Genomic DNA, 27,576 nt, shown 5'->3' with positions numbered 1-27,576 from the left:
ATCACCAGAACCGAGTCCCGTGTCCCGAGCACACCTGGAATGGGCCCCACCCAGAGACCCCTGGGTGTCACACCAGGGCAGCACACTCCCTGCCTACCCCCCCCCGCCCCCGGCTGCCTCTTCCGCCTTCCCGCCTCTGCACCTGACCCGGTCAGCAGCAGGACCTGGACTCTGTACACCGTCGCAATGGGCTGGGAGGCCTGAGGTTGTGCCAGGGCCTCAATGCCGCCTCCCGCCTCCCAGAGCTGCGCAGAGCACCAGAGCGAAGGAGTCCAGTGGTAGCAGGTGTCTTCCGCCACTCACTCGCCGTCCACCCACCGGCCACACTTGCCTCTAGGGTCACCAGAGCACAGGACTCTAACTACCCCTCCCCCACACCTCTCCCCTGCAAGCTCAGCCCCAGCGGACCACACACAGCCCTGTGGATACAATGACCTTTTAATCGGTGCCTCCATGCCAGTATCCGAGCTAGAAGGAGGCTGCCCCACCTGCCCTTCTTCAGCTTTGCAGGGGCAGGGACGGGGAAGGGCTGAGGATGGGATGAGGCGCAGATGCAGAGCTGATAGTGGGGTTCCCAAATCTTTCTAGTGCCGGGGTGCCTGGGGCCCACACAAAATCCTGGAAACAAAAGAATCACCTCCCCTAGCACCTCCTTCCAGGTCCCCGCGGGCTCCCGAGGCCACCACCAGGTGGAAGCATCGAGCAATGTTGCTCCCTTCCCAAGCCTGGCTCCCCTCCTCTCCGGCGCCTGCCGGCTTTTTCCTGCATTCCTCTCACTAGCAGGACAGACCCTGGCCTTGGCCTTGTCTGCTGTGCGTGAAGGAAGCCAGGGGCACGTGATGGGAGCGCTTGACAGCTGAGAGGGCCAGCCTGGGGATCCCAGCTCTGTGTCCGGGCACGGAGAGCGGTGACAGCATCGCCCTGTGATCTAGCACCTGGCCCCAGAACTGAATGGAACTGAACCGACAACCCAGTGCCCCCAAGGAACAGAAGGCTGTGATGTGCAACGCCACGGTGGCCCCAGGGGCATGGGCTGACCACCCAGAGGCACCTGTCCCAGCAGCTCCCACCCTGGGCAGGTCGTTTGCTGGGTTGGACTACGTCTCTGGCCTCCCACTGCCCATGACCCCTAGCACCAAGTGGTCTGTGTTCGCGGTGGAGAATTTGTCCCATTAAGTCCCTGGGCCCTCCTATCTCTCCCTACCTTCTCCCTCTGCATGCTAATCCATCCATCGGTGCCTGTGGCTGTGTCTTAAACCCTAGCTAGACTGCCTGGCTCAGGGATGGGGAGTGGGGGCCTCGGCTCAAAACAGGTGCGGCCCCCTGTTGAACCCAAAGAACAGAAGTCGATTTCAGACCATCCCCTCCAGGCTGACTTTTTTTGTTTTGTTTTGTTTTGTTTTCCTGCCATGCTGACTGCTAGTTCCCTGCTAGCCCAGGACTGTCTGATCTGACCTTGCCCGGCCGGCTGACCAAGGGGCATTGGGGGTGGGTGGGGGTATATGGGGGAGGGGCAGGGAGGGCGGGAGGGCTTCAGGGCAAGGCCAGGAGCTCCTTGAGGACGTCACAGGTCTTCTTGTGCACGACCTCGTGGAGCTTTCGGACCCGCCGGGCGCTAGCCGCGCCCACGAAGCTGTCAGGCCGCAGCATGGCCATGCCGCCCTCCACGTCGCCCATGAGGATGAGCGGCGTCTCCCCCGCCGTCACGTTGGGGCAGGGGCAGGCCCAGTCCACGTGCAGCAGGGTGACCTCCAGCGGCTCACGGCCCAGGAACTTGAGGCCCATCTTGTCATCTTTCAGGACCTCGTCCACGGTCACCAGGGCGCGGCCCGAGTCCGGCTCCTCGGTCAGCTCAGAGACCCGGCCCAGGATGACGAAGTCACTGCGGCAGAAGCTGGTGACGAGCTTCTGCCGGGGCTTGCAGGCGCGGCAGCGCTGGTTGCCACGGGGGACTGGGCACGACTCCTCGCAGGCCTCGCGGCTCTCGAAGTTGTTGCCGTTGCCCTCGCAGCCACCGTAGACGAAGGACTGGCACTGGCCCGTCTGGCTGTTGTAGGCCCAGCGAGGCGCGTAGGCCTTGCAGGGCCCCTGCAGAGCTGGCAGGCTGCACACGGCCAGCGGCCCGCTCATGCAAGCCAGCACGCAAGCCTCGTAGGTCTCGAAGTGGTTGAGGTTGCGGTGGCAATGGCCGAAGGTGAAGGTGAGGCAGTTGTTGGCCTGGGCGTCGAAGTGCCAGCGGGTCTGCTCCTCGCCGCAGTCCTCGCTGTCAGGGGGCTGCAGGCACTCGGCCGCCGGGAAGGCCGTGCCATTGGGGCTGCTCTCGGAGGTGGCCGCGGCCTGGCCCCCCCGGACCACCGAGAGCGGGAAGTCTGCCCTCAGGACCCCGGCAGCATTCCGAGCCGTGCACGTGTAGATGCCGGCATCCTGGGGCTGGGCGTTGTAGATGACCAGCTGGGCGATGTTGGTGACCACCACGTTGCCACGCACGTGGTTGGGCCACATGACCACGTTCTCCCGATCCTCCAGCTGCTTCTCCCAGCTGATCTCAGGCCGGGGCCGGCCCACCACATCACAGAGGAAGCTCACCGTCTCACCCACCGTGACTGACTGGTGCACAGGGTGGTTGAGCAGGGCTGGGGCCGCCATGTCCAGCCCGGGGGTCTCGGGGGAGGCCGTGGTGGGGTGCACGGTGGTCTCGGGCGGCGGAGGGCTGGTGTTGGGCCAGGTGAAGTGATAGCGGCAGGTGACGACGGCCAGCGTGATGCCCTTGGAGCAGGCCTCGGCATCCATGTAGCAGCGGTTGTAGTAGGTGAGGCCGTCCGAGGCGCAGGTGAAGCTGGGCTCCTTCTCGCAGCGATCTCGGCACTTGCACACGGGCTGCCCGTCCCAGATGTCGCACTCGGAACCCTGCTGCAGACACATGAAGTGGTCGCACGTGGCTTCCTTGGGCATGCCCACCGGGCCCTTCTTCCCTCTCACGTCCATGTAGCGGGCCGCCACGCAGCTCTTGGTCCCGCACACGTTGGGACAGCACTTCTCGTAGGTCTCACACTCCTGAAAGAGCCACACAGGGAGGCCTGAACGGGGGAGCCCAGCGGACCAGGGACAGCACCCTGGCACTAGCCCTGGGTTTGTGGGGGAGGGGTTACCGTGCTCAGCATCTAGTGGGGGCCGATATTTGATGACGCTACAAGGGAACACAGGATGACACATCTTTTCCGAGAGCACAACTCCTGTCTCTCTCGATGGCTCACTCCCAAGCCTGACCCGGGGGCAACCGTCATCCCCCACCCTGTACCAACGATGCTGACTCCAGGACAGAGGGGGAAGGAGCTCGCCCAAGGTTGCAGGGACCCTGGAGTGGGACCCCAGGCCTCTCAGAGGGGAGTCTTCTTACTGCTGGGGGTGGATACCACCCAAGAGTTCTGGGCTGCCCGCGCTTTTGTCTTTGTCTCCTTCGGGGAGACCGCTCTGGCCTCCCAGCTGCCGGGGTGACCTCCCTCCACGCTCCTCCTCCTGGCTGTGAGTGAGCCGATGCACACCTGGAGCCGAGGGTCAGGTGAGGCCCTACCTTGTCCAGAGCCCAGAGGGAGGGCAGGCATCTGGGGCCAGGATGCTGGGTCTCGCGCCACAGATGGCGCCGGCCCCGGGTGCTAGGCTCCGGGCGGCACAGCTCGCAGGGAGCAGGCAGCAGGTGAGAAGGCCTCTTGTGTGGCAGAAGCCAGCGAGGCCATAATCCCCTGGGTTTCTGTGGAGCCACGTCAGGCATTAGCTTAATTCCTCGAAATTAGCGGCGTGTTCCTGGAGCCGACACAAACAAGGACTTCACGTGGTGCTTTCGACAATAACACCTCGTACCCACCGGGCAGGCGGGCACGGCTCCTAATCCTGCACCAGGCAGTGGCTCCGAGCGCCGCTCCCCACGCGGCTGCTCCAGCCTCTTTGACATTCCACATGGGCTAAGGGGGCGCCCCTGCCGCGGGCCGTGTGCGGCCGCCTGCCTGGCTTGTTTACTGTTCTCTGCTCTCCGCTCAGAATGGCGACTTTGTTTTGCAGTCTTTGCTTGGCATAAGCAGCTGGGCCACTCCGGGGGAGGTCTGCGACAGGGATGGGCGGCTCTTGGAGCTGGGGTCCCTGGGCGGGGGTACTGAGGGCCCGGGGGGAGGTGGGGCAGCAGAACTGGCTCCTCCACTCCTGGAGGGGCTCCGGCCCAGGAAGCTCCTTCTAGACTCTGGGGGGCCTGGAGTCCGAGTCTGGGGTGGCAGGAGGAAATTTGAGGGATCCTCAGGATACTGTTCAGCTTCAGGGGGGCCAGAAGGCACCCTTGGGCTACCTGAGTCCCCACCCCACAGGTGCCTCCTTCCCAAAGACGCAAGCTCAGCCAGGGTTGTGCTGTCCCCAAGCCCCGCCCGATTTGTCGGGCCAGTCTGTGCCAGAAGAAGAGATCTCCCTGTAAATGTAGCCCCCTAGCCGATGGGCACAGCCCCCACCCAAATCTCCTTGGCTTCCTCTCCCTGGGCATCACCCGTACCCACTGGCAGCATCTGTCCTGAGGACTCTGACCATTGCCCCCAGGCCCTGTGGGGCAGAGGCCACTCGACCCAGGGCAGCCCTGGGCTCTCACGTGGGTGACCGGGCATCTACAGGAGCTCCAGGTTCTCTCACGTTCCCTGGTGACGCCCAGTCCGGACTTGGAGCCCTGAGAAACTCCACGCTGTTCTCAGAGCTGGCCAGGCCGGGCAGGAAAGTGGCTGTGCCTGCAGCAGGTGTAGGCACCACGGGCCCTCTGCCCCTGGGGAGTGGGCATCGATGGCCCCTGAGCGTGGCCTGGGAGCCAGGAGCCCTGCTAGCTGCCGAGTCCTCGGACGAGGATCAGAGGCAGGACCAAGGAATCTGGTAGGGCTGAAACTCATGTGCTTCCCCCCGGGGACACGGGAGTGCGTTCAGGGCGGGGCTGGCCCTGCCTTCAGGCAGCCTGGATGCGCTCTGCGTAGGGAGAATGGAGGCAGGCCTTGTCAGACAGACACAGGTTGCCAGCCTACCCTGGCCTCGCTCTGCACAGCCACTCTCCCCTGCCTGCCTGCTGCCCACCGTGCTGATGTGCCTGGCAATCCACACACGACGTGCCTGGTACAACGTGAGCTCACTGCAGCCCCCAGCCAACAGGACGGGGGGATCCGTGGGGTCCTGGTCCCCAGGGAACTCACACATCACATCCACCTCTTCTTCCAGGCCTCGGGGTTAACCGACAGGCATCAGGCCCTGTTTATCTCCAAGTGGACGGGGCCTGTGTCCCTTCACAGTCCTGGACCCTGCGGGGTACTCCCGCGTGGTCCCCACCCGGCAGCTTCCCTACCCCCCACCGTCCCACGTACTCACGTGGCCCACCTGGGGTTCTGGAGTCCCACTCACCTGGTCGGTCTCACATTCCCGCTTGCAGGTGCTCTGTGCATCCACCCAGAGGTTGGGGTTCATGTCGTTGGGGCAGACGCCAGCATGGGAATAGCGGATGGGTGGCGGCGCCAGGCCTCGCGGGGGCACCCCAAGCAGCAGCAGCAGCAGCAGCCCCCAGCGGGTCCAGAGCCGGCGGCGGCACCCCAGGGCCCACATGGTACGGACTGCGATGGCCAGAGACCTCCCCTGTGACGACGCCAGGGGCTGGGGCCCACCGGGGCCTTCTTCTCCGGGGCTGGAGACACCTGCCCTCCCCACCCCAGCAGGTCTCCTTGCTCAGGCGGCGGCGGCGGTGGCGGCAGCGGCTGCTGCTGTGGCTGCCTCCACCAAGTCAGTGCAGCCTGCTGGGCTGTGCGGCTTCAGATAAAAGAAAGGTCTTTGGAAGGAAACTCCCCTCCTGGGTGTGCAGGGAGAGGAGCCGCAGCAGGGGCCTCCAGCTGGATTTATATCCTGGGCGCGCCACCCGAGTGGGAGCGAGCTAACCTGACGCCTGTCACAGGCAGGCTGCTGGCGCCTCTGTCCCGTGGCTGATCACAGACTTATTGCAGAAGGGGGGAAAAAAAAGCTGGAAGCAGTTTAGGCAGCGTATCTGGCACGGTGGGACACCTGCTTGTTTTTGACTCCAGGAGGCCTTTAACCCCTTCCAGAGCCAGAAATGGCATGTGCTTTGGGGGAGCTGGCTCCGGGACACGCAAGCTCACTGCAAAGAAGGATTTGTTTCCCTCTCCGGCCCCCCCTCGCCCCGCTCCTCGGGGCCGGGCCCCCTCCTCCCCTGTGGCCACCTCTACAGAACACACGATCGCTTGTTACAAGGAGGGACCTGCAGCCGCCGGGTTAGCGTCGCCCGGCTCGATAGTACATTTGAGAGCAAATGACGTGGAAAAATAACAAGTTCACGGCCATAGCAGGGCGGGCCTGAGCAGCGCCGTGCTGTGTAAGCCGACTCCCACCCCAGCACCAGGTCCCCCTAGTTGGGGAGGGGGGCGGTTTGCGCACCGACAGTTCCCTGTCTCTGGGCCCCTGGCAGTCTGCGACTTAAGTCCCAGCTTGGGGGAGTGTTCCCCAGATCATTCCAGGGACACCTACCCGCTGAGCTCCACTCCCCGGCGCCCGGGACGTATCACGTTCCTCGTCCTCCATGGACACTTGTCGGCTCCAGGAAAATCTACGCGGTGACAGCGGCTCGGGATCGCGCTGCCCAGCCAAGCTGCCCTCGCCCATGACCCACTGCGGCCGGTCCTCTGTGAGCTCTTTCTTCGCGCCAGGCACCGTCTAGGCACAAGTCTGGGGAGGGGGATTGGAATAGGAGAGGGCAGGCAGCTTGCTGGTGGTCACGCACGGTGAGCAGCCACGGTGACACCGGCTGCCGCGTGTCTGGGTCTCCCTGTGTGCCAGGGTCACCCTTGGCACCATTTCACTCCACTCGTGCAACAAGCCCCGATTCAGGTTTGAGGAGAGGACGCACAGAGAATCTAAGCATGGCCCGGACTGCACAGCTCCATGAGCCCCCCAGCTCAGCGCAGGAGGCAGGGACACCGTCCCTCTGGGTGTGGGCAGGGGCCTCTGGCACCACCCTTCCCCCACCCATCTGTCGGAAGTGCTGTCGAGGCCCAGCCCTGACTGTGGTTCCTACAGACTGGACGCCAGCGGCGGTGTTTGTGGAAGGGCTGGGAAGCCAGCCAGAGGCTGCCAGGGCTGGGGGCAGGAAATGGCTGGGATCGACAATGCCACACGCTGAGTGTTTGGGTGTCGGTCACTGGATCTTGGGGAAGCGGGAGGGGCCTCGCCAAGGCCAAACCGCCTGGGCTTCTAGGAGCGGTGACCGAGCTGCCCTGTCTGGGGGAAACGCACGCGTCACAGCTGGAGGGCGTCTCAGTTGAAGGGGAAACTGAGGCCCAGGCTCAGGCCTCTAGGTGCAGCAGGCCCCGTTTCCCCTCCCGGAAGCCAGCGCAGCGCCTAATTGGACTGTGAAGAGGCTGCGCGCCCCGTGCCTCCCCTGCAGACTTTTCCTCTTTCGCGCTGGGTGGTGCCTTGCTTGCCCTCCGGAGCTGCCTCCTTCCCGGTGTGGGTTCTTCTGTCTTCCCGGCTCACGTCAGATCGCTAATGAAGGGTGTCAGATCCTAATCCTCTAACTGATTGGAATAAACCTCCCTCCGAGGCCAGTCCCAGTAATGAAGCCAGACAGCGGGCGACGCCGGCTGCTTTGAATTCCCTGTAATTTCATAAACTCGTGTTCCAGCTGCTCCGAGCCAGGGCCTCAGCACAGCCCTCAGCCCGGCGCACCCTGTGCAGCCTGGTTTGATATCGCAGAGGGAAATGGACAGTGACACGTTTCTAAGCAGGGCGTGGAAGGATTGTCAGGGCCCCAGGACTCGAGGATGAGAGTCCAGGGAGAGGAGGTGCATTTCTGGGAGGCGGTGGAGACCGTGGGAGAGAGTGGGGGGAGCAGCGGGAGGGCGAGGGGGGGAGCAGAAAAGCAGGAACTCGCCCTCCTGGCCTCGCTGCCCGAGTTGATGGAGCAAGGGCGCACGGGCCCCACTCCTGGCCACTGTGCTCCGAGAACACAGAGCAGCGTGCAGAGCGCAGGGGCCCCGGGATGCTCTGGCTCTCCCTCTCAGCCCTTGCAAGTCTCCCACCGAAACACAGCTCGGAACAATAAATAACATCTGATCGGGGCTGGGAGCCCACCCAGCCGACCGTGCTACATCATCACTGCTGACCTCACGGCCGGGAGGGGAGACCCAGTCCTGGAGAGGCTTAGGCCCGGCCTGCCCAGGGTGGGGGTGGGGTGCCCAGGCCCGTCCCAGCCGTGGCATGGCTGTGGGCAGGGGCAGACCTTCCCCTCCCCTCCTCCGACCCCAGCCTGCGCTCCGTGCAAGCTGGCGCCGGCTTCCAGCCCCTCCACAGAGCCTGGCCGCCCTTGTTTAGCAGCCGCTCTGGGAGTGCTGGGAAGGCTCCTCCTGTGCGCCCTCCTTCCCAGAGCCCCTCCGCCTGGCTCCCTTCCCGGCCCACGGCGTGTCTGCCTCCCTCATACTCCTCGCACACCACATGACCCAGTGCAGGCTCCTGCCCAGGGGCTCATCTGCCCAGGCCCCCCACTCGGGCTGCAGGGGACAGGGCCTGGGCGGGGTCTGCTGGGCAGAGGCTGGGCCTCAGGGCTGGGCTGAGCTGGCCAACTGCCAAGGGAACCCTGCCTTTCACCCTGGCCCCAGGGACCCAGGCCCCAGCCTAGGCCCTGTTGCCTCGCAGCGATGAGAAGTCAAAGAGGGTTGGGCTCTGACCTGTCTCAGAGGAGCCCCTGCCACCCTCACCATTGCTAGGGGTAGAGAGAGCACCTGCTGGGGGTGTGGTGGCAGGACATCTCCCCAGGACAGTGAACTTCAGGTGACCCTTGACCTCAGGTCACCATGAACAGAAGGCCTCCTGGACCACTGGGGTCTTGACAGCTGACACCCTCGCCCACTTCGCGTGGGGACACACATGACCACAGAAGAAGACCACAGGAGCCACGGCAGCACTGCAGATGCCGGGACCTCACACGCTGACCACGCCTCTCCCCTTGCAATGCGGCTGCTCCTTCTGTCCCTAATGATTCCTTTCCACCAATGTTTTCTAAAGCACCTACTGTGTGCTAAGCTCTGGGCACATGGAGACCACAGCAGGGGTAGAGTGCAGGCCAGCACACAAGCACACAGAAGGGCAGGAAGAACCGGGCGGGGGCTGGGGCAGGGCTCAGAGAGCAGAGAAGGCAGCAGTTTCCTGTGCCTCCCTCGGCAGGGCCCAGGCACAGGGGAGGTGAGGAAGCTGCAGCAGGTCGTGGTGGTGGGGTGGGGGTGGGGTAGGGGCTGCAGGTCTGGCTTTGGCTTAGCTCCTCGCCTGGGGCGGCCCCAGCAGAGTCCAACCGCCCTGCATGGGCCCCAGGCCTGAGGCAGCCACACTTTCTCCCAGTTGGACGGGGGAGGCCACCCCCCCCCCAAGTCCCGGCCCAGGAGCCTGCCTTGGACCCTCACACATGGCCAGGGGTAGGAAGGATCGGAGGAGCAGGAGTCAGGGTGCCAGGAAGGAGGAAGCGGAACCGGGGCTCGGTTAGAGGCAACGATTACCCAGACCCCGGCCCAGGAATTCAATAAAGCAGTCGGGCTCATTACTCAGCTGGGGACCCCCCGCCCGAGCGTCCCCAGGCCTGGGTTACATTACAGGGCCGCTGGGGCTTGCAGTGATTATGGGGCCTCAGCAGATGGGGGAAGTGGCCGGGGGGAGGCAGGCAGCTGTGGGCCACGTGACTTGTCGGCATCTGTGTGGAACAGGACACGGGAGGGTCTGCCCTGAGCTGGGGGGCGGGGCGGGGGGCACAGCGCTGAGCGGGGCTCTGGGAATCACAGCATCGGTAAAGGGGCGTATTGAGACCGCTGCCAGGGCTGGGGCCTGCCGGTGCATCCAAGCCAGGGGACACTGGAGGACTGGCGGCCGGGGCTCTGTGTCTGCCCCGAAGCACCACGAGGAGACTCACCCTGGCACAGCACGGGGCGGGGCGCCTGCAAGCACGGCGTGTCTTCCGGGAGGGTCTCAGCGGCACCACATCCACTCAGGAGTTGCCGGGCGAGGGGTCAACACTCATCCTGCTCCCATCAGGCCCTGCGGGGGGCCACCTCCGCCCCCTCCACCACCCTCCCATCCACCCCACCCCACCCCACTGAAGCCGCTCCAGCTCCCTCCTCTGTGATCCATGTCCTCATTCCTGCAGCTTTGCCTTGATGGAATCAGCTGCAGAGAGCCCCGGGCAGCCCTCAGCCAAGACAAACAGCGGAGGGCAGAAGCCCCACTCTGCTGTGCTGGAGACCAGCCAGGGCCCGTGTGCACTTTCTCAGGCCTGTGTGTGTGTGGGAGGGGTACTTAGCAAGGCTACACACAGAGGCACGGCCTCCCTTCCATCCTCACAGCTTCCCCTGGCCGCTCAGCCCCCCACCCTCCTGGGTGGCTGCCCACTCCTCTCTTCTTTTGGATGAGAGGGCTGTGGCCCCTAGGGCCTCCCTGCTCCCCCCCGCTGCTGAGCCAGGGACACGTGTCCTCCAGGGGCAAATGCATCCCCAGACTCGTCCCCACTGTACGTGCATGCCTGGGTGTGTGTGTGTGTGTGTGTGTGTGTGTGTGCGGAGCGTGAGGAGGGTATGAGAGGCAGGCCTTTTCCTGGCGGACCATTAATCCAAGACTTCTGGCTTGAAGATGGCTTCCCCATGCCAAAGACAAGGGCCAAAACATTTTACCATGAACGTCTGCCTCTGCTTCTCCAGGCTGCTCACTTGCCCCCTTCTCTCTCAGATGCTGGAAGCTGCCACGTGGCTCTTTCAGCTTTTTTAGAATTAGTATTTATCTGAAAGTCAGAGAGAGAGAGAGAGAGAGATTGAGATCTCCCATCTGCTGATTCGCTCCCCAAATGCCTACAGCAATCTGGGTTGGGCCAGGCTGCAGCCAGGAGGCCAGAACTCCATCCAGGTCTCTCACGTGGGTGGCAGGGACCCAAGTCCTCGAGCCATCATCTGCTGCCCCCCAGGATGCACATTAGCAGGAAGCTGGATCAGAAATAGAGGAGGGGCCGGCGCCGCGGCTCACTAGGCTAATCCTCCGCCTTGCGGCGCCGGCACACCGGGTTCTAGTCCCGGTTGGGGTGCCGGATTCTGTCCCGGTTGCCCCTCTTCCAGGCCAGCTCTCTGCTGTGGCCCGGGAGTGCAGTGGAGGATGGCCCAAGTGCTTGGGCCCTGCACCCCATGGGAGACCAGGAGAAGCACCTGGCTCCTGCCTTCGGATCAGCACGGTGCGCCGGCTGCAGCGGCCATTGGAGGGTGAACCAACGGCAAAGGAAGACCTTTCTCTCTGTCTCTCTCTCTCTCTCACTGTCCACTCTGCCTGTCAAAAAAATAAATAAATAAAAAATTTTTAATAAAAGAAAAAAAAAAGAAATAGAGGAGGGACTTGAACCCAGGCACTCTCACGAGGAAGACGGACAACCTGAGCAGAGGCGTAACCTGTGAACACAGCGCCTGCCCCTGGCTTTCCCCTCGGCCTCCCTCAGTCACTGCCCTCTGCCGTCTGGCTGGGAATGTCTTCTATCTTTAAGCGACAGCTCTCCAGAGGCCTCTGAGGACGAGGAAGGCCAAAGCGACGTCCCATTTTGACATCGCTTTTAAATGATAAAACAAAACAAAACAAAAAGCCCCAACTGGTTACACAAGACGTGACAACGTTTAAATGTTCCATGTTGGAGAGGGTCGAATGGTGGCCCCCAACAGACACGTCCACCTCCTCCCCCCAGAAGCTGGGAAAAGGGTACTGGCAGATGTGAGTCAAGGACTGAGAGGAGATCATCCTGGGTTCTCGGAGAGTCCTAGCTCCAACGACAGGTGTCCTTATGAGAGACAGGCCTGGAAGGTCTGAGACCCAGAAGGCGGCAGAAGCAGGGATCGCAGTGATGCAGCCACAAGCCCAGGGACACCGGAGCCCCAGACGCTGGGAGAGGCAAAGAGCAGCTCTCCCAGAGACTTGGGTGGGGGGGCAAGATCCCACCATCCCTTCAGTTTGGGAACTCTGGACTCCAGACCTGTGAGATCATAAACACGGGTTGTCCTAGACCACAGATGTGTGGTCATTTATGACAGTATCCCCACGATGTGAAAACACCTGCCAGACACATTTCATTCTTCCTGGTCAGGAGAAAATGACATCGCCACCAAGACCTGCCCCTTTGTAGTTCCTCTAAAACAGCTCTCGGGGGTGCCTCTCTGTTCTGACAAGGTGAAGGCTCAATGGCACACACACACACACACTTATGTGTATATATGTGTACACACACACTTATGTGTATATATGTGTACACACACACTTATGTATATACTTAAGTATGTACGCACTTACATATATATATATATATACACACACACATACATACACACACACATATATATGCTACGATTTTGGTTGTTTTACTCTTTAATAGAAACTTATGGCCAAGACAGTCTCAAAGACAGTAGGACTCAGGTGAGAACTGGGGGGCTGGATCCAGCCCGCAGGGCCAGAGACGCTGGTGGGAGGGGACAAGCTTTTAGGAGGCAAGCCCTGACAGAGGGAACGGAGCAAAACTGAGTCCATTTCCATTGTTTTTTAATTTTTATTGATTTTTAATTTTAATTTGAAAGGCAGAGAGAGAGAGAATCTTTCACCTGCTGGTTCACTCCCCAAATGCCTATAACGGCCAGGGCTGCGCCAGGCCAAAGCAGGAATCTGAAACACAGCAAGGTCTCTTAAATGGGTGGCAGGGAGTCCAAGTACTTGAGCCATCATCTGCTGCCTCCCAGGGTGCACACTGGGGAAGCTGGAGTCAGAAGCAGTCAAGACTCAAACCCAGGCTCTCTGATACGTGATGTGGGCATCTTTACTGCTGTAAACCTTCCCCCCAGCCACGTCCACCTTTAATCTGTGATCTTTGAGGCTTTCAAATATTCTGACTGCAACATCATTGGAAATTCACTTTTCTTTTTTTATGTGTATATATATATATATATATATATGGATTTATTTATTTATTTGAAAGTCAGAAATACACAGAGAGAAAAGGAGAGGGAGAGGGAGAGGGGAAGGGAGAGAGAGAGAGAGAGAGAGAGTGAGAGAGGTCTTTCATCCTCTGGTTCACTCCCCAATTGGCTGCAACAGCTGGAGCTGTGCTGATCCAAAGCCAGGAGCCAGGAGCTTCTCCCGGGTCTCCCACATGGTGCAGGGGTCCAAGGACTTGGGCCATCTTCCACTGCTTTCCCAGACCATATCAGGGAGCTGGATCAGAAATGGAACAGCCAGGACTTGAACAGGTGTCTATATGGGATGCTGGCACTGCAGTTGGTGGCTTTACCCGCTGCGCCACAGCGCCGGCCCCAGTAATTGCTCTTTCTATATGGGATGCATTATGTAGCCTTCTAGCAGCTGCAGGACATTTGGAAAGGTTGGGAACAACCATCAGAGGCTGCAGGACCAGGGTAATAATATACAACTGCCACTTGCTTTTCTTATACCACAGTAACAATTGGAATTTGAAATTAAACAGACAAAACCATTTACTATCCTATCACAAAAATATTTATTACATGGGTATAAATCTAAGAAGTATGTATGGGGCCTATATGTAAAAAACTGCGGGGCTTCTGTTGTGGCGCAGCCAGTGAGGAAGTCACCTATGACACCGGCATCCCGTATGGGCACTGGTTCGTGTCCCAGTTGCTCCACTTCTGATCCAGCTCCTTGCTAATGCACCTGGGAAAAGCAGCAGACGATGGCCCGAGTGCTTGGGCCCCTGCCACACACATGGGAGACCTGGAGTAAGCTCCTGGCTCCTGAGACAGCCCTGGCTGTTCCGGCCATTCGGGAAGTGGACCAGTGGATGAAGGATCTCTCTCTGTATCTCTGCCTTTCAAATAGATACATAAATTCTTAATAAGTAAATAAAATACAATAAAAAACTAAAGAACCCCAATGAAAGAAACCAAAGAAAATCTAAAGATATGAAGAGATGTTTTGTGTCCATGGATTGGATTATTCAACATGGTTAAATGTCAAACCTTAGAAATTTGATCTATAGATTCTCTGCACTTCTCATCAAAATCCTGGCAATTTATTTTGTGATATTGACAAAATGATCCCAAAGTTCATAGGGAAAGGTGAAAAACGCAGAATGTCTGCCACAATATTGTAGAAGAGTAAAGTTGGTGGACTGATGTTACCGAACTGCAAGACCCACGCTAAAGCCATAGAGCACAAGACAGCATGGTAACGGGAGAAAGGACAGCACATGGATCGATGAACTAGAACAGAGAGCCAGAAATAACTCACACAGAAGCTAAAGCAGCTCAGTGGAGGACGGGTCTCCTTTAGTGACACATGATGCCAGGCCAACAAGACATCCATATGCAAAAAAAAAAAAACATCCCAACATAATAGACTTTATGTCCTTCATGAAAATTAGCTAACAATGGGTCAAGGAGTTAGATGCAAAACAAGTTCCTAGAAGATAACACAAGAAAAAGATAACACAAGACCTTGCATCTGGCAATGACTTTTTAGCTACAACATCCAAAACATGATCCATGAAAGAAAAAACCCAACAAATTACTTCTGCCCCTGAAAAAGACACTAAGAGAATGAAAAAGACAAGCCACAGACCAGGAGAAAATATCTGGTAAAAGCCTTGTACCCACAATATATAAAGAACTCTCAAAACACAATAACAAGAAAATAGGGCCAGCGTCATGGCACAGTGGGTTAAGCCGCTGCCTGTGACGCTAGCATCCCATATGAACACCAGTTTGAGTCCCAGCTGCTCTACTTCCAATCCAGCTCCCCACTCATGTGCCTGGGAAAGCACTGGAAGATGGCCCTTGCCACCCATGTGGGAGACACAGATGGAGTTCCAGGCTCCTGTCTTTGGCCTGGTCCTGCCCCAGCCATTGTAGCCATTTGGGGAGTAACCAGCAGATGGAGGATGTCTTTCTCTCTCTCTCTCTCTCTCTCTCTTTCCCTCTTTCTCTATAACTCTGCCTTTCAAATAAATTAAATAAATCTTTAACCAAAAATAATAAAAAGAAGAAAATAAACAACCCAGTGACAAATAGGCAAAAGATATGTATAAACAAACATTCACCAAAGAAGATAGATGGATGGCTGATAATGGCATGAGAAGATGCTCCACATCATTGGTCATCAGGGAAATGCGAATTAAAACCACGATGAAATGCCATTACATACTAATTAGGATGGTTTAAATGGTCACAAAATGTTATCATCATGAGGCCGGCGCTGTGGCGCAGTAGGTTAATCCTCCACCTGCGGCGCTGGCATCCCATATGGGTGCCGGTTCTAGTCCCGGCTGCTCTAGTCCCATCCAGCTCTGCTATGGCCTGGGAAAACAGTGGAGGAAGGCCCAAGTGCTTAGGCCCCTGCACCCACATGGGAGACCAGGAAGAAGCTCCTGATTCCTGGCTTCTGATCGGCCCAGCTTTAGCTGTTGTCATCTGGGGAGTGAACCCCGCAGATGGAAGACCTATCTCCCTCTCCCTCTCACTGTGTGATCCTACCTGTCAAATAAATAAATACAATCTTAAAAAAATAAAAGGGCATCATCACCCCATGTGCTCACATGAAACAGAGGGTGTGGCAAAGGCCATGAGTGCACACCATCTCCCATGGCTTCTACACTTTCCAGCCTTCAGTTAGGTGGGTGGAAGCTCTCTGGGGGGATTCCAAGGTCTGTATGACCTCTCTGACCGGAGCTCCCATGCTGAGGCCCCCAAACTCTTCACTCTGCATACCGGCACAGAGTTAAGGGTTACGGGATGTTTGAGATGAGAGGGATGAGGAGGGCAACCAGCCATTGCTCTGTCCAGCCATCTGTTCAAGCACAAGGCCTACCCAAGAGTTCCAGCCCCAGAGTGATGAGTGACAGAGTGACAGCAAGCCCCGGGAGTGTCCCCATGGGGAAACTCCCCATGCAGCTCTCACCACCAGCTCAACACTGCCAGGCAAGGCATCCTGTGGTTCAAGATGGCTGCGAATTCTTTGCCATCCCTTTGCGAGAGGTGAGCTGGGTTCACCCTTCCCTTGAGTCTGGCTGGTCCTGTAATTGACCTTGACCAATAGAGTGTGAAAGAAGTGTAGCTTTCGAGCCGGCGCCGTGGCTCAATAGGCTAATCCTCCACCTTGCGGCGCCGGCACACCGGGTTCTAGTCCCGGTCGGGGCGCCGGATTCTGTCCCGGTTGCCCCTCTTCCAGGCCAGCTCTCTGCTATGGCCAGGGAGTGCAGTGGAGGATGGCCCAGGTGCTTGGGCCCTGCACCCCATGGGAGACCAGGAAAAGCACCTGGCTCCTGGCTCCTGCCAGGATCAGCGCGGTGCGCCGGCTGCAGCGGCGGCCATTGGAGGGTGAACCAACGGCAAAAGGAAGACCTTTCTCTCTCTGTCTCTCTCTCACTGTCCACTCTGCCTGTCAAAAAAAAAAAAAAAAAAAGAAGTGTAGCTTCCAAGTCAGGCCTAAAAGATGACAGCTTCCACAGCCTCTTTGAAGGCTACCTCCTGGAAACCCGCACCCTGTCAAGTCCAGCTACCCTGCGGCATCCACACCGCAAGGAAGTCCCGATCAGCCACTCGGAGACAGATAAGAATCTGGAAGATTGAGGGAAGAATGCCAAAGTACCAGATGTGTGAATGTGTTTTCTAGACCCTTCCAGCCTAACCCAGCCACCAGCTGAATGTAGATGAGTGAACGATCTCAGGGGGGCAGAAGAGCAGCCCAGCTGGGCTCTGCCCCAGCTCCTGGGCCGTACGATCAGAAGCAAACAAGACGTTTCGTGGTCCTGACTTGCGGGAGAGTCACCTACGGAGCAAGGCACAAGTGTGGCAGGCACGGAGGCCGGTGTCAGCTCTCGGCGCCGGCGCTCACGGTGCGTCAGCAGGCAGCAGCAGAACGCTGGCGGCCTCCCCTGTGCGGTTCGCCCTGGAACGCTCGGGCTGTTTTGTAAGTCTGGGCCTTCGGCTGTGCTCATTAGAGGGGCCTGGGATGTGGAGTGGAGGAAAGCACCCTCAGCAGACCCCAGACCCACAGCCCTACTCAGAGGAGGGTGGAGTATGCGTGCGTCTACGCAGCAAGGGGCTTGGAGGAGCTGTTGTGTTCCCGGCCCTGTACTTGGAGCTAGCGAGATGAGAAAATAAAACAGTGGCGGCCTCTGTTTCCATGTTTGAAGTCTGGGTGTGGGAAACATGCAAATGTAGTGGACAGATGATGAGGGATGCCCAAAAGGAAACACAGAGGGCGCTTGTGGGACACCTGGCCGTGGGGGCCGCTCTCCTCCCCTTGGTCTATTTTCTGCACCTGTGGAGCCGGGGATGCCGTTTGGAATTGACCTTGAACACCTGGCAGGCTCAGGTTCCAGGGACGGTGTTGGGGGTGAGAAGCCCTGCTTCCTGTTTAGAGCAGAGGTCAGGAGGGAGCTGCTACAGGAAGTGACAAGGATGTGAAAACCTGAAAGATGAGCCACAGCTGGGCAAAGACAGAACAGCGCGTGCCAAGGTGGGGAGGCAGGAGGTGCACAGAGCATCTGAGTGAGGCTCAGGAGGATGGTGAGGCTGGCTGGAGGGGAGTGAGTCCAAGCAGGACCCAGAGCGATGTCTCAGACCCAGGCACACACCACCACCAGAAAGGAGGCCCTGATTTTACCCGGAGGCTTTCGAATGTTTCCTTTGCACTTGGAGCTCTGTTTTGGGGTAGGTGTCGGGGTAGAGGTTTGAGAAGAGGAAAAACTGCAGCAAAGGGAAGACACAGATCTCAGATCTATCCGGGGTCACTGCTCTAGTTTGCAGCAGCAGAGTAAGAACATAAGAACCAATGCCTGGCAGAACCCGGGCATCTCTTGGGCGTGAACTAGGTGAGTGGTGGAAAGCTACTGCCCATTTCACGTCAGAATGGTTGGGGACACTGCTGCACACAGAGAGTGGGCCAAAAATGGTCCATTTGTCGGGAGCGACCAGCAGGTGGCCTGGGCGGGGGGTGGGGGGGCAGGTACTTTGCTGGCTTTGAGTCCAGAGGATGGGCACCAAGGCAGAGGGCCACCGCGTGCTTCCCTGAGGGTTTGCCAGGTGTTTTCTGAACTCCAAGTCATCAGCAAGGAAGCGCGAGGGAAGTGGAGGACGGAGAGGAGACGCTGAGGGCAGGCAGCCCCTACGTGCTCTCAGATTTCTGCTCACGGGCAGAAGGCTTGAATCTGCTGACCCGTCCCAGGCTCACGGAGGGCGGCATCTCCGGGCATTGAGATGAAGGTTTGATGCCCCGCTGTGACTCATCTCTCCCCTAAGGGGCGGAAGGAGGCAGCACACACACACAAAAGGCCAGGCCAAGGGACCCTGCCACCCCACGTTCAATGCGAGTCACTTGGTGTCTGAGCCCCTGAGACCCTCCACTCGTGGAGAACCTGACTGAGCAAAGAGCCCCGGCCAGGAGGCACAGGCCAAGCTTCAGCCTCCCAGCTCCCGTCCCCAGGCTCCTGGCCATGGGGTGGACGCTGGCTGACTGCCCGGAGCCCAGCCACAGCTGGAAGATGGACCAGGAGAGACAGCGAGGCCAGGCCCCTGCCCACTCATCCACGGTTGGGTCAGTGGCTCCGGGTCTGGCTCCCACGTGGGAGCAGTGAGGGCAGAGACAGAGAGGAGGGGGAGGAAATGGAGGCAGGGCATGTGTCAAGTCCATCCTTGAGTCAACCATGGGTTCATGAATATCGTTGACATCCACTCAATAAAACCAGCCACCCCGCACCCTCGCCACAGCCTCTCCATCTCCCAACCCACTGCCCGCCGGGAGGGGCTCCGCCCATGTAAGGCCAGTGCTGCCAACAGTGCCTTGTGGGGTCCCAACCCTTTTCTTCCCTCTCACTGTCCATCATCCTCCTCTTTCCCAGGTACCACCTCCTCTCAGCTGGATCGTTTTCATTAGCACTGGGACACACTGGCGTCTCCCGCATCCCAAACAAATCACTGAATCACTCCCTGCCCCGCGTCCGTCGGCAGCCCTGCCTCTCTCCTTGCCTCAAAGCCCTCCTGCATTTCATCTCGTGTTCTCACCTCCCAAGTCCTGATGCACAGCTCGCTCTCCTGCATACAAGGCTCTTGCCAACAAACCTGCTGCTGAAGTCGCCAGCGGCCACACTGGCCCCAGGTGCCATGTGCAGTCCTCATTTTCTCAATCTCTCTCTTTTTTTTTTTTTTTTTTTTGACAGGCAGAGTTAGCGAGAGAGAGACAGGAAGGTCTTCCTTTCCGTTGGTTCACCCCCAAAATGGCTGCTACGGCAGGCGCGCTGCGTCTATCCGAAGCCAGGAGCCAGGAGCCAGGTGCTTCTCCTGGTCTCCCATGTGGGTGCAGGGCCCAAGGACTTGGACCATCCTCCACTGCACTCCTGGGCCACAGCAGAGAGCTGGCCTGGAAGAGGGGCAACCGGGACAGAATCCAGCGCCCAAACCGGGACTAGAACCCGGTGCGCCGGCGCCGCAGGTGGAGGATTAGCCAAGTGAGCCGCGGTGCCGGCTATCATTCTCCCAATCTCTGTCGGCCACTCGCTCTTCACTGATTGCCCTCTCCAGGGCATCTTCGACGTGCCCCTCCCTTGGTTTTCCATCCACTTTCTTGGCCCCTCTTGCACTTGCACCACCCCACTCCACCCCACCAGCCAGAGGTCCCAACCCGGCTGCACGGCTACACATTACAGACACCTGGAGGGCTTTAACCCACACCAGCACCTGGCTGCTCCACCCCCCTCCAGTTCAATCAGAGCCCTGACAGTGCTGCCCAGATGTGGTGGCTTCCAAAGGTTCCAGATGATTCCTGGGTGCAGCCGGACTCCCGAGCCGCTTGCCTTCAAAGTTGTATCTGGAGATCCCGAGACGTGGAAAGGCAGCCTTGCTGCCCCCAAAGGCACCCAGCCAGGTCCCCCGGTGTCTTCTCAGCCTTTGTAGGGGGCATTCCAGAGACCACAGGCACGCAGCTCCTCCTCACATTGCCACGCACTCTGTGCACACGTTCCCATAATGAACTCCTTGGGGTCGTTCTCTGAGACCTTGAGAGCATGCCCAGAAACAAGTGTATTACTTTTTTCTCTTAAATCATGAATTGAAAAGGAAAAAGCTAGACTGCGAAAATGCCTATGCCCAAACTGGGAGGCTTTGCTCAATGCACGGCTTCCCCCGCCCCTTACCAGAGTTGTCACTGCTCTCCGCCCACGGTGCCCTGACCTGGGACACTCGTCCTGCTCTTCCTGCCAGTCGTGGTTCAGAAATCACCTCTTCCGGGGGGATTCCCCGGATCTCAGCCAGGCGAGCCCAGCACCCACGTCGGTGAGCAGAGCTTTGCTGGATATGAGTCCCTGTCTCCCAGCCACTCCCTACTCCCCACTGCCGGTCTGGTGGCCACCATGGTGCCTGGCACAAAGTTCTGTTCAACAAATGAATGGATGGAGATTTTGTGGGTGTTGCCGTAGAATAAGCAGCTCTGATTGGTTTGCTAGAATCGTTTGATAAAGACGAGCTGGGAACCCAGAAACCAGACATTGGCACTTGCACAGCAGAGCACGGGCGAGAAGGAGTTCTGGGCAGAGAATCCTGAGCCTGGTGTTTGTGCCAATGCCCTGAAGGCCTTGTGAAAGCTCTCCTGGCCCCATCGGCACAGGACCTGGGAATTTGGTCTTTACGTACTCCCTAGAAGCTAGCCAGTTGCCAGGTGGCCACTCCAACACTGGCTGCAGCCCAAGGGCCAGTTTCCCTTACTCAAACTGAGGAAGCAAACTCTGTAGTAAGGTGGACGTCACAGCAGCCCAGGTGGGAGGCCACCTCTGCCCCGGGACTCCCCCGGCGCCCCCTGCTGGGGAGGGGGAAGCCCCACGCAGGCACAGAAGCCGTGTTGCCCACGTTCCTTCCCGGTGAGGAGACGGCCTGTCTCCCCGCTTCCCGGGAAGCGGGGGGTACGAAGAAGCCATGGGAGTGGTGCAGAACGTGGGGACTCTGGGTACAGGAAGCCCAGCAGCTAGATAATCTCACCTGTAACACGTGCTTCCGGGACCTGCAGAGCCTGCCGCTTGTGCTCCAGGCTGTATTTTTCCAGCCCCTAGCATGCATCAGCCCTGCCCTGGAGACACAACTCCCTTCCAGTGCCTTCAAGAGCAGATACAGAAATGTGGGAATAGTACTGTGCCGGAAAAAAGGAATAGAGATACCCCAGGCTCCAACACGAACGACTACAGCACGCTGAGTGACAGTCCACAAATTGTTGGATTCCATGAATATGAAATGCCTCTGATAGGCATCCACAGAGACTGAAAGCTGTTGATGGGTTGCTGGGGACCGAGAGGATGAGGGAACGAGACTGATGACTAGGATAGCTAATGGGGGCCATGGAAACTGCTGGAACTAGACAGTAGTGAAGTCACACCACCAATTGTGAAAGTACTAATGGCCGGCACCGTGGCTCACTAGGCTGATCCTACGCCTTGTGGCGCCAGCACACCGGGTTCTAGTCCTACTCGGGGCGCCGGATTCTGTCCCGGTTGCCCCTCTTCCAGGCCAGCTCTCTGCTGTAGCCAGGGAAGTGCAGTGGAGGATGGCCCAAGTCCTTGGGCCCTGCACCCCATGGGAGACCAGGAGAAGCACCTGGCTCCTGCCATCGGATCAGCGCGGTGCGCCGGCCGCGGCGGCCACTGGAGGGTGAACCAACGGCAAAGGAAGACCTTCTCTCTGTCTCTCTCTCACTGTCCACTCTGCCTGTCAAAAAATAAATAAATAAATAAATAAATAAATAAATAAGAAAGTACCAAGTCACTGGACTGTATGCTTTAAGCGTGATTGAAATAGCCAGGTGGCTTTTGTTTTTTTGGCCGTTTTATAACTTGGATCCGCAGTTGGCTCTCAACCACGTTGACTATAGATTGTTGAAAGTGCTGATAGGCACGTAGCTAACCAAAGTACAGAGCTTGTTTGGTGAATCTCCATCCTCATGATGCTGCCTGGACACTTGTGAGTGGATGCCGTATGACCTCTGACCCTGACAGCCTTGTGGGGCCTGGTGTCAGTGCACACCATCTCCTGCGCGGTGAACTTCTGGATCTCTGTGAGTGTCCCAGGGGCCCGCTCTACAGAGGCGCTTGTGTGTGCTGATGGGGCATAGCCGGTCACCACGGCATTCGTGGGAGTACGGCCACCCCTTCTCACAGAGACCCGGGCTGCAGGAGGGGCCGAGGGCCGAGGCTGGATTTGTCCTCTCGCTCACGCAGGTGTGAACTGTGAAAGCACCCACTCACTGGGGGTGGGAGCACACAACATCCCGAGGGTGTCCAGGCTTGGGGGCTTTTTAGGGAAAAGCAGGTGAGAAGCCACAGGGCGCTCAGGACAAGCCATGGCCCCCTAGAAAGATGTGTTGAAATCCTAACATGTGCCCGAAACGTGACCTTGGAAACAGGGTCCTGGCCGAGGTAATTAGCCAAAGGGAGGTCATGCTGCATAGGGAGGGTCCGGCCTGGACGGTGCTGGGCTGCGAGGAGGAACAGGGGTTAAGCTGTCCCTCCGAACGCCCACAAGCAGGAGTGGAAGGAAGGGGCAGGACTGAGCAATGGCTCTGCCCTGCTGAGCGGTCTCCCAAAGGATCCCCTAGGGGACCTGCCCCAAGGCATCCCCCCGCACAGGATTTCCCGAGCACTTAGGAAAGGAACAAGCTGGGTGGGTTTCGGGACGCAGGGCTAAGACGCCACTTGGGACACTCACCTCCCATATCAGTGCAAAGGCTGGAGTTCAACTGCTCTGCTACTGACCCAGCTCCCTGCTGCTGCACCTGAGAGGCAGCAGAAGATGGCCCAAGTGCTTGGGCCCCTGCCGCTCCTGTGGGAAACCCAGTCTGAGTGCCTGGCTCCTGCTCTGGCCTGGCCCAGCCCTAGCTGTTGCAGCCATTTGGGGAGTAAATCAGTGGATGGAAAATCTCTCTCTCTCTCTCTCTCTATTCCTCTGTCACTCTTTCAAATAAGTAAATAAATCTTAAGGAAAAAAATACTAAAGTCCATACTACCCTAAGAAGTTTATCTATTTAATGCAAACTGCAATGAGATTTTTAAAAAGAAAGAAAAAAATATGCAAACAAAAGTCCAGCTCCCAGGGCTGGCGCCATGATGTGCTGGCTTCCCATATGGGCACCGGTTCAAGTCCCGGCTGAGCCACTTCCCATCCAGCTCTCTGCTATGGCCTGGGGAGGGAATGGAAGATGGCCCAGGTCCTTGGGCTCCTGTACTCATGTGGGAGACCTGGAGGAGGCTCCTGGCTTCAGATCGGTGCAACTCCGCCCATTGCAGATGGAAGACCTCCCTCTCTGCCTCTCTCTGTCTCTACCTCTCTGTGGCTATGCCTTTCAATTAAATAAATCAATCTTTAAATAACAAAATTCAGCTCCCATTTGACAAATAGAAAACGGAAAGTTAATTCAATAAGATTTGGCTTTTATATTGTTTGCATTCTCTTGCCCTCATTAAACAAAGTCTTTTTTCAGACGAGACAGACAGACAGACATACACACACACACATGTGCAGGCAAGTGGCACCACAGTTGGGCTTCTGCTTGGGACGCCCACACCCCGTGTCAGATGCATCTGACGTCGAGTCCCAGAGCTCTGTCTCTGATTCAGCTTCTTGCTGATGCGCACCCTGGGAGACTTGAGCCCCTGCCACCCATGTGGGAGACCCAGATGGAGTTCTGGGCTCCTGACTCCACCCCAGCTATTTCAGGCATTTAGGGAGTGACCAGCAATAGAAGATCTCTCTCTCTCTCTCTGCTTCTCAATTTTATATTATTGTAATATATGACAATATAATAATACATAATAAATACAGCGTCCCTTGGTCTGAGTGTGTCGCCCACAAGCCTGTGTTGGAAACGCAATTCCCAATGCACCAGTGTTGGGAGGTGGGGCCTAGCGGGAGGCGATCAGGCCATGAGTGGAGTAACGTCGTTATCTCCAGAACAGCTGCCTTATAAAATGACGAGCCCGCTCCCGCTCCCGCTCCCATTCCCGCTCCCGCTCCCGCTCCCGGGCGTTCCAGGCCCTGGGTCCCAGCTGCTCAGAGGACTACGACGTGCTCTTCCCCCACGTTCCTTCCTTCCCACTCGTCCCTCCTCTGCGGCCACCTCCACTGCCCCTGCGCCCCCTTTTTTAATTAATTAATTTATTTGAAAGGCAGAAGACCAAAGAAACAGAGGGAGAGGGAGAGATTTTTCCATTTGCTGGTTCACTCCCCAAATGGCTGCAATGGTCGGGCTGGGCCAGCCAAAGCCAGAGGCTCCATCCGGGTCTCCCACGTGGGTGGCAGGGGCCCAAAGACTTGGGCCACCTTCCGGCGCATCAGCAAGAATGCTGGATGGGAAGCAGAGGTGGGCATCCCAAGAGGTGGCTGACCGTGTTCCTCAAACTCCTGTCCCCATGGGTAGACCCAGGCCTCCTGCCTCACACGCTTGCTCCCTGCCGTGGGTCCCCCTCTCCCAGGGCAGTGGTGACAATCGAGCTTCATGGGCCTGGGCATGGGCACTCCCTGAGTTTGACTTTGCACAAGGCTGACTCTAAACTGCCCCTCGCTGCTCAAGGGCTTTTAAAAGAGGATTTCCAGGGGCTGGCGCTGTGGTGCAGCACATTAAAGCCTCAGCCTGCAGTGCCGGCCTCCCATATGGGTGCCGGTTCAAGTCCTGGCTGCTCCACTTCCGATCCAGCTCTCTGCCATGGCCTGGGAAAGCAATAGAAGATGGCCCTAGTGCTTGGGCCCCTGCACCCGCCTGGGAGATCCAGAAGCAGCTCCAGGCTCCTGGCTTCGGGTCAGCTCAGCTCTGGTCGGTGTGCCATTGTGATCATTTGGGGAGCGAACCAGCGGAATGGAAGACTCTCTCTGGTTCTACCTTTCTCTGTAATGCTGTCTTTCAAATAAATTAAAAAAAAATTTTTTTTTAATAAAAAAAGAAAATGCACAGAAGCAGTGAACTCTCCCAACCAAGGCCTCAAATTTCTGAAGTCTCTACTTCATTTCAGTCTTGCCTGCAAATCAGCGAGTTCTTGCCTGGGGGCCTCGGCTGTCTAAGGTCTTGCTTACTGCCACCAGTAACCACCACGGCTTGCTCTGACTTCTGTTCTACAACCTCTTCCCCTAGGGCTGCAGATTTCAGAGCCAGCTGGGCTGCTTATCTCAGCTAACTGTTTTACCAAATGGCTTGTGCTTGCCCAATGTCAGTCTCCATCTTCCCAGCTCTAGACAGCAAAGGCAATGTCATACATACTGCATTATGGTCACCCTCACTCCTGGGCCAGTGTCTGTGTCGGTTAAACAGCAGCTTATGTAAGAGATAAGCCCCAGATTTTCAGTTGCTAGGCACAGGGAAGTTTATTTCTTACTCTATAAAAGAAAGAAGGGGATGGAAAGGGATGGAGTGAGGGACTGGGGTCCACTGTCCCTTCCAGCCACTCGGAGACCCAGACAGGTGAAAATGGCGTGTGGCCTCTGAGTGAGATCCGGACATCAGAGCCCAGGCAGCAGGTGGGAGAGAGCAGAGCAGCAGCTGGCCTGTCTTTGAGGGTAAGGCTTTAGTGGAACAGCCCTGCCCTGAGCGGTTCTCATGGCTGCCCGCATGCGACCGCGGCACAGCTGACGGCACATGGCACAGACTGCCTGCCTCACAGAGCCTTGAAATCATCACAACCTGGCCCTGGGCAGAAGAAGCCTGCCAACCCCATGAGCGGAGGACTGGCGGGTTCAAGGTAGCCATCCCTATGCCAGGCCCAGGCTAGAACTCAGCCACCCGGCTCTGCACACTGCGAGGCAGGCTGCAAAGTGTATCCTCTGTGTGTCCCCAGAAGGAAAGGGAGGTGCGTGGAGCCATTGCGGGCCATTCTCTGCCACACACAGAGCTCTCCGATGACTTCTGACTCAGTATCTATCAGACCTCTGACTCAGCATTTATGGGTCCGACCTCACTCCTAAACTTCCCGTCTACATTTCTAGCGACGTGCCTGACTTCTCGCTCTTCTCGTCCTCAAACAGCACCCGATCCCTTACCCTGGTCAGTGAATAATTCACCCTTCACCCCTGTGACCTTCCCCATCCACCACTCTCCAAGCCATGTCCTCGCCTGTCTCCCCAGCCCTCCCCCTCTTCTCTGTGCCCCCAGCTCGGCTCGATGACCCTGATCGCCCAGCTTGTCCACAGCTGTCCGAGTCAGCTTCTGCAAACCCTTGCTGACCACCTCACTCCCCTGTAGGAACTCTCACTGGCCCCATAAGGCACAAACCTATCACCTAGGATCGCCCATCCACGCAGCGGCAGAGCTGAGATGGGAACTCTGGTCTGACTTTCAAAGACCCCGCTGCTCCACTGCTCCATTCTTGGCAGGATAAAGCACCGGGAAGCACAAAGAAAATTCTTTGCATAGCAGAGACACTGGAACAGTACAGTCAGCAGCCCGGAGGAGCCTGTAGCGGGCTGAGCACTGAGACTCCTTGCCCGGGTTCTCTGTCCCCAGGACTTGCCAATGCTACCTGTTCTGTCCCGAGACCCCACTTTCCAGAGCTTGAGGACAGGGACAAAGCCTTTCCCAGAGACCCCTGCGGTCACTGAGGGTCCACCCTCCTCTCCTGCCTCTTAGCAGCAGCCACTTTGTGGCACAAAAAAGAAGACAACTGGACTAGTGTCCTCCTGGGTGGCCTGGGCTGGATCCCTTGAGCCGCCTGGATGGCCACCCTGCTCAATGCAGAATCTCCCGGTCACTCTGTGGTCCTGTCACACCCATCCCACTGTGAAGCCGTCTTACACAGCTTTGTGTATTCGTTAAACCAGGTGCCGAATTCCTGGGGCATCCCCGTCTCTCGCACTCTTTCCCCAGCATCTAGAAAACTGGCTCAGCTCAGGCACGCCGAACATTTTTGCTGAATGAGTGAAGTGGCTGGCAAGGCCCCGGTGGCCTCTCGCCTCTCCCACCCTCTGCCTCCCTCCGATGCTGCTCTCTGCATCCGGGTTCCTCCCCACACAGTGCAGCCCATGGCCGCAGTCACAGCCCCATCCACCCCCAGCTCCGGCGCTGTCCTGTCTCCCTTCCCTCCGACACACGAGCCCATCTTCAAGGTGAATCTGGAACCTGCCTGCCTCCCATGGCCACCACCTACATACCAACTCCACCCTGATGGCAGCTGCCGCCTCCTAACGGGGCTCCCCCACTTCCCTTCCTCCCACTCCAATCGCCTCACCCCGGCTTGCCTCCTCCCACAATTCCCTGCACACCTAAGATTAAGCCTGAAGCCCTCTGTGGCTCCCCTGGTCACCGCCGCTGTGGCCTCCTTCCCTTCCCCTCTGCTGTGCTCACTCCGTCCAGCACCCGGGCTCCCCACTGTGTGAGGACACTCCTGTCGCAGAGCCTTGGAGCTCGCTGTGGTCCTGACCCAGAACTCTGCTCAGCATCTTTGCGCACGGACCGTTCTCTTGCTTCACCAGGTCCTGGGTGGGAGCCGCCTCCGCCCTCGCTGGGTCCGAGGCTCTCCCTTCC

The 27,576-nt window shown here is 58.1% G+C and overlaps 1 protein-coding gene across 4 annotated transcripts; it reads right to left on the bottom strand.

Annotated features, from left to right (window-relative positions):
- Positions 1–420: 420 nt before the first annotated feature.
- Positions 421–10,827, bottom strand: WFIKKN2 (WAP, follistatin/kazal, immunoglobulin, kunitz and netrin domain containing 2). 4 transcript variants are annotated; one of them, XM_089318180.1, is made up of 3 exons: positions 10,719–10,827; positions 6,541–6,738; positions 421–3,054 (listed from the first exon to the last, which is right to left on the bottom strand). In XM_089318180.1, exons 2-3 carry the CDS (start codon positions 6,673–6,675, stop codon positions 1,534–1,536), a joined length of 1,656 nt encoding a protein of 551 aa, XP_089174306.1. In that variant the 5' UTR covers positions 6,676–6,738; positions 10,719–10,827; the 3' UTR covers positions 421–1,533. The 4 variants fall into 4 exon arrangements, with proteins under 4 accessions (XP_089174306.1, XP_089174305.1, XP_089174303.1 ...); XM_089318179.1 differs by lacking the exon at positions 10,719–10,827 and adding an exon at positions 9,965–10,100; XM_089318177.1 differs by lacking the exon at positions 10,719–10,827 and adding an exon at positions 5,413–6,154 and having other exon boundaries at positions 6,541–6,680.
- Between the last annotated feature and the right edge of the window lie 16,749 nt (positions 10,828–27,576).

This window comes from Oryctolagus cuniculus, chromosome 17 (genome assembly GCF_051225735.1).
Source record: "Oryctolagus cuniculus isolate XC-2025 breed Fujian yellow rabbit chromosome 17, ASM5122573v1, whole genome shotgun sequence".
In the NCBI taxonomy this organism is placed as follows: domain Eukaryota; kingdom Metazoa; phylum Chordata; class Mammalia; order Lagomorpha; family Leporidae; genus Oryctolagus; species Oryctolagus cuniculus.
Note: the sequence above shows the minus strand (reverse complement) of the source record. Positions and strands in the feature narration are given on the sequence as shown.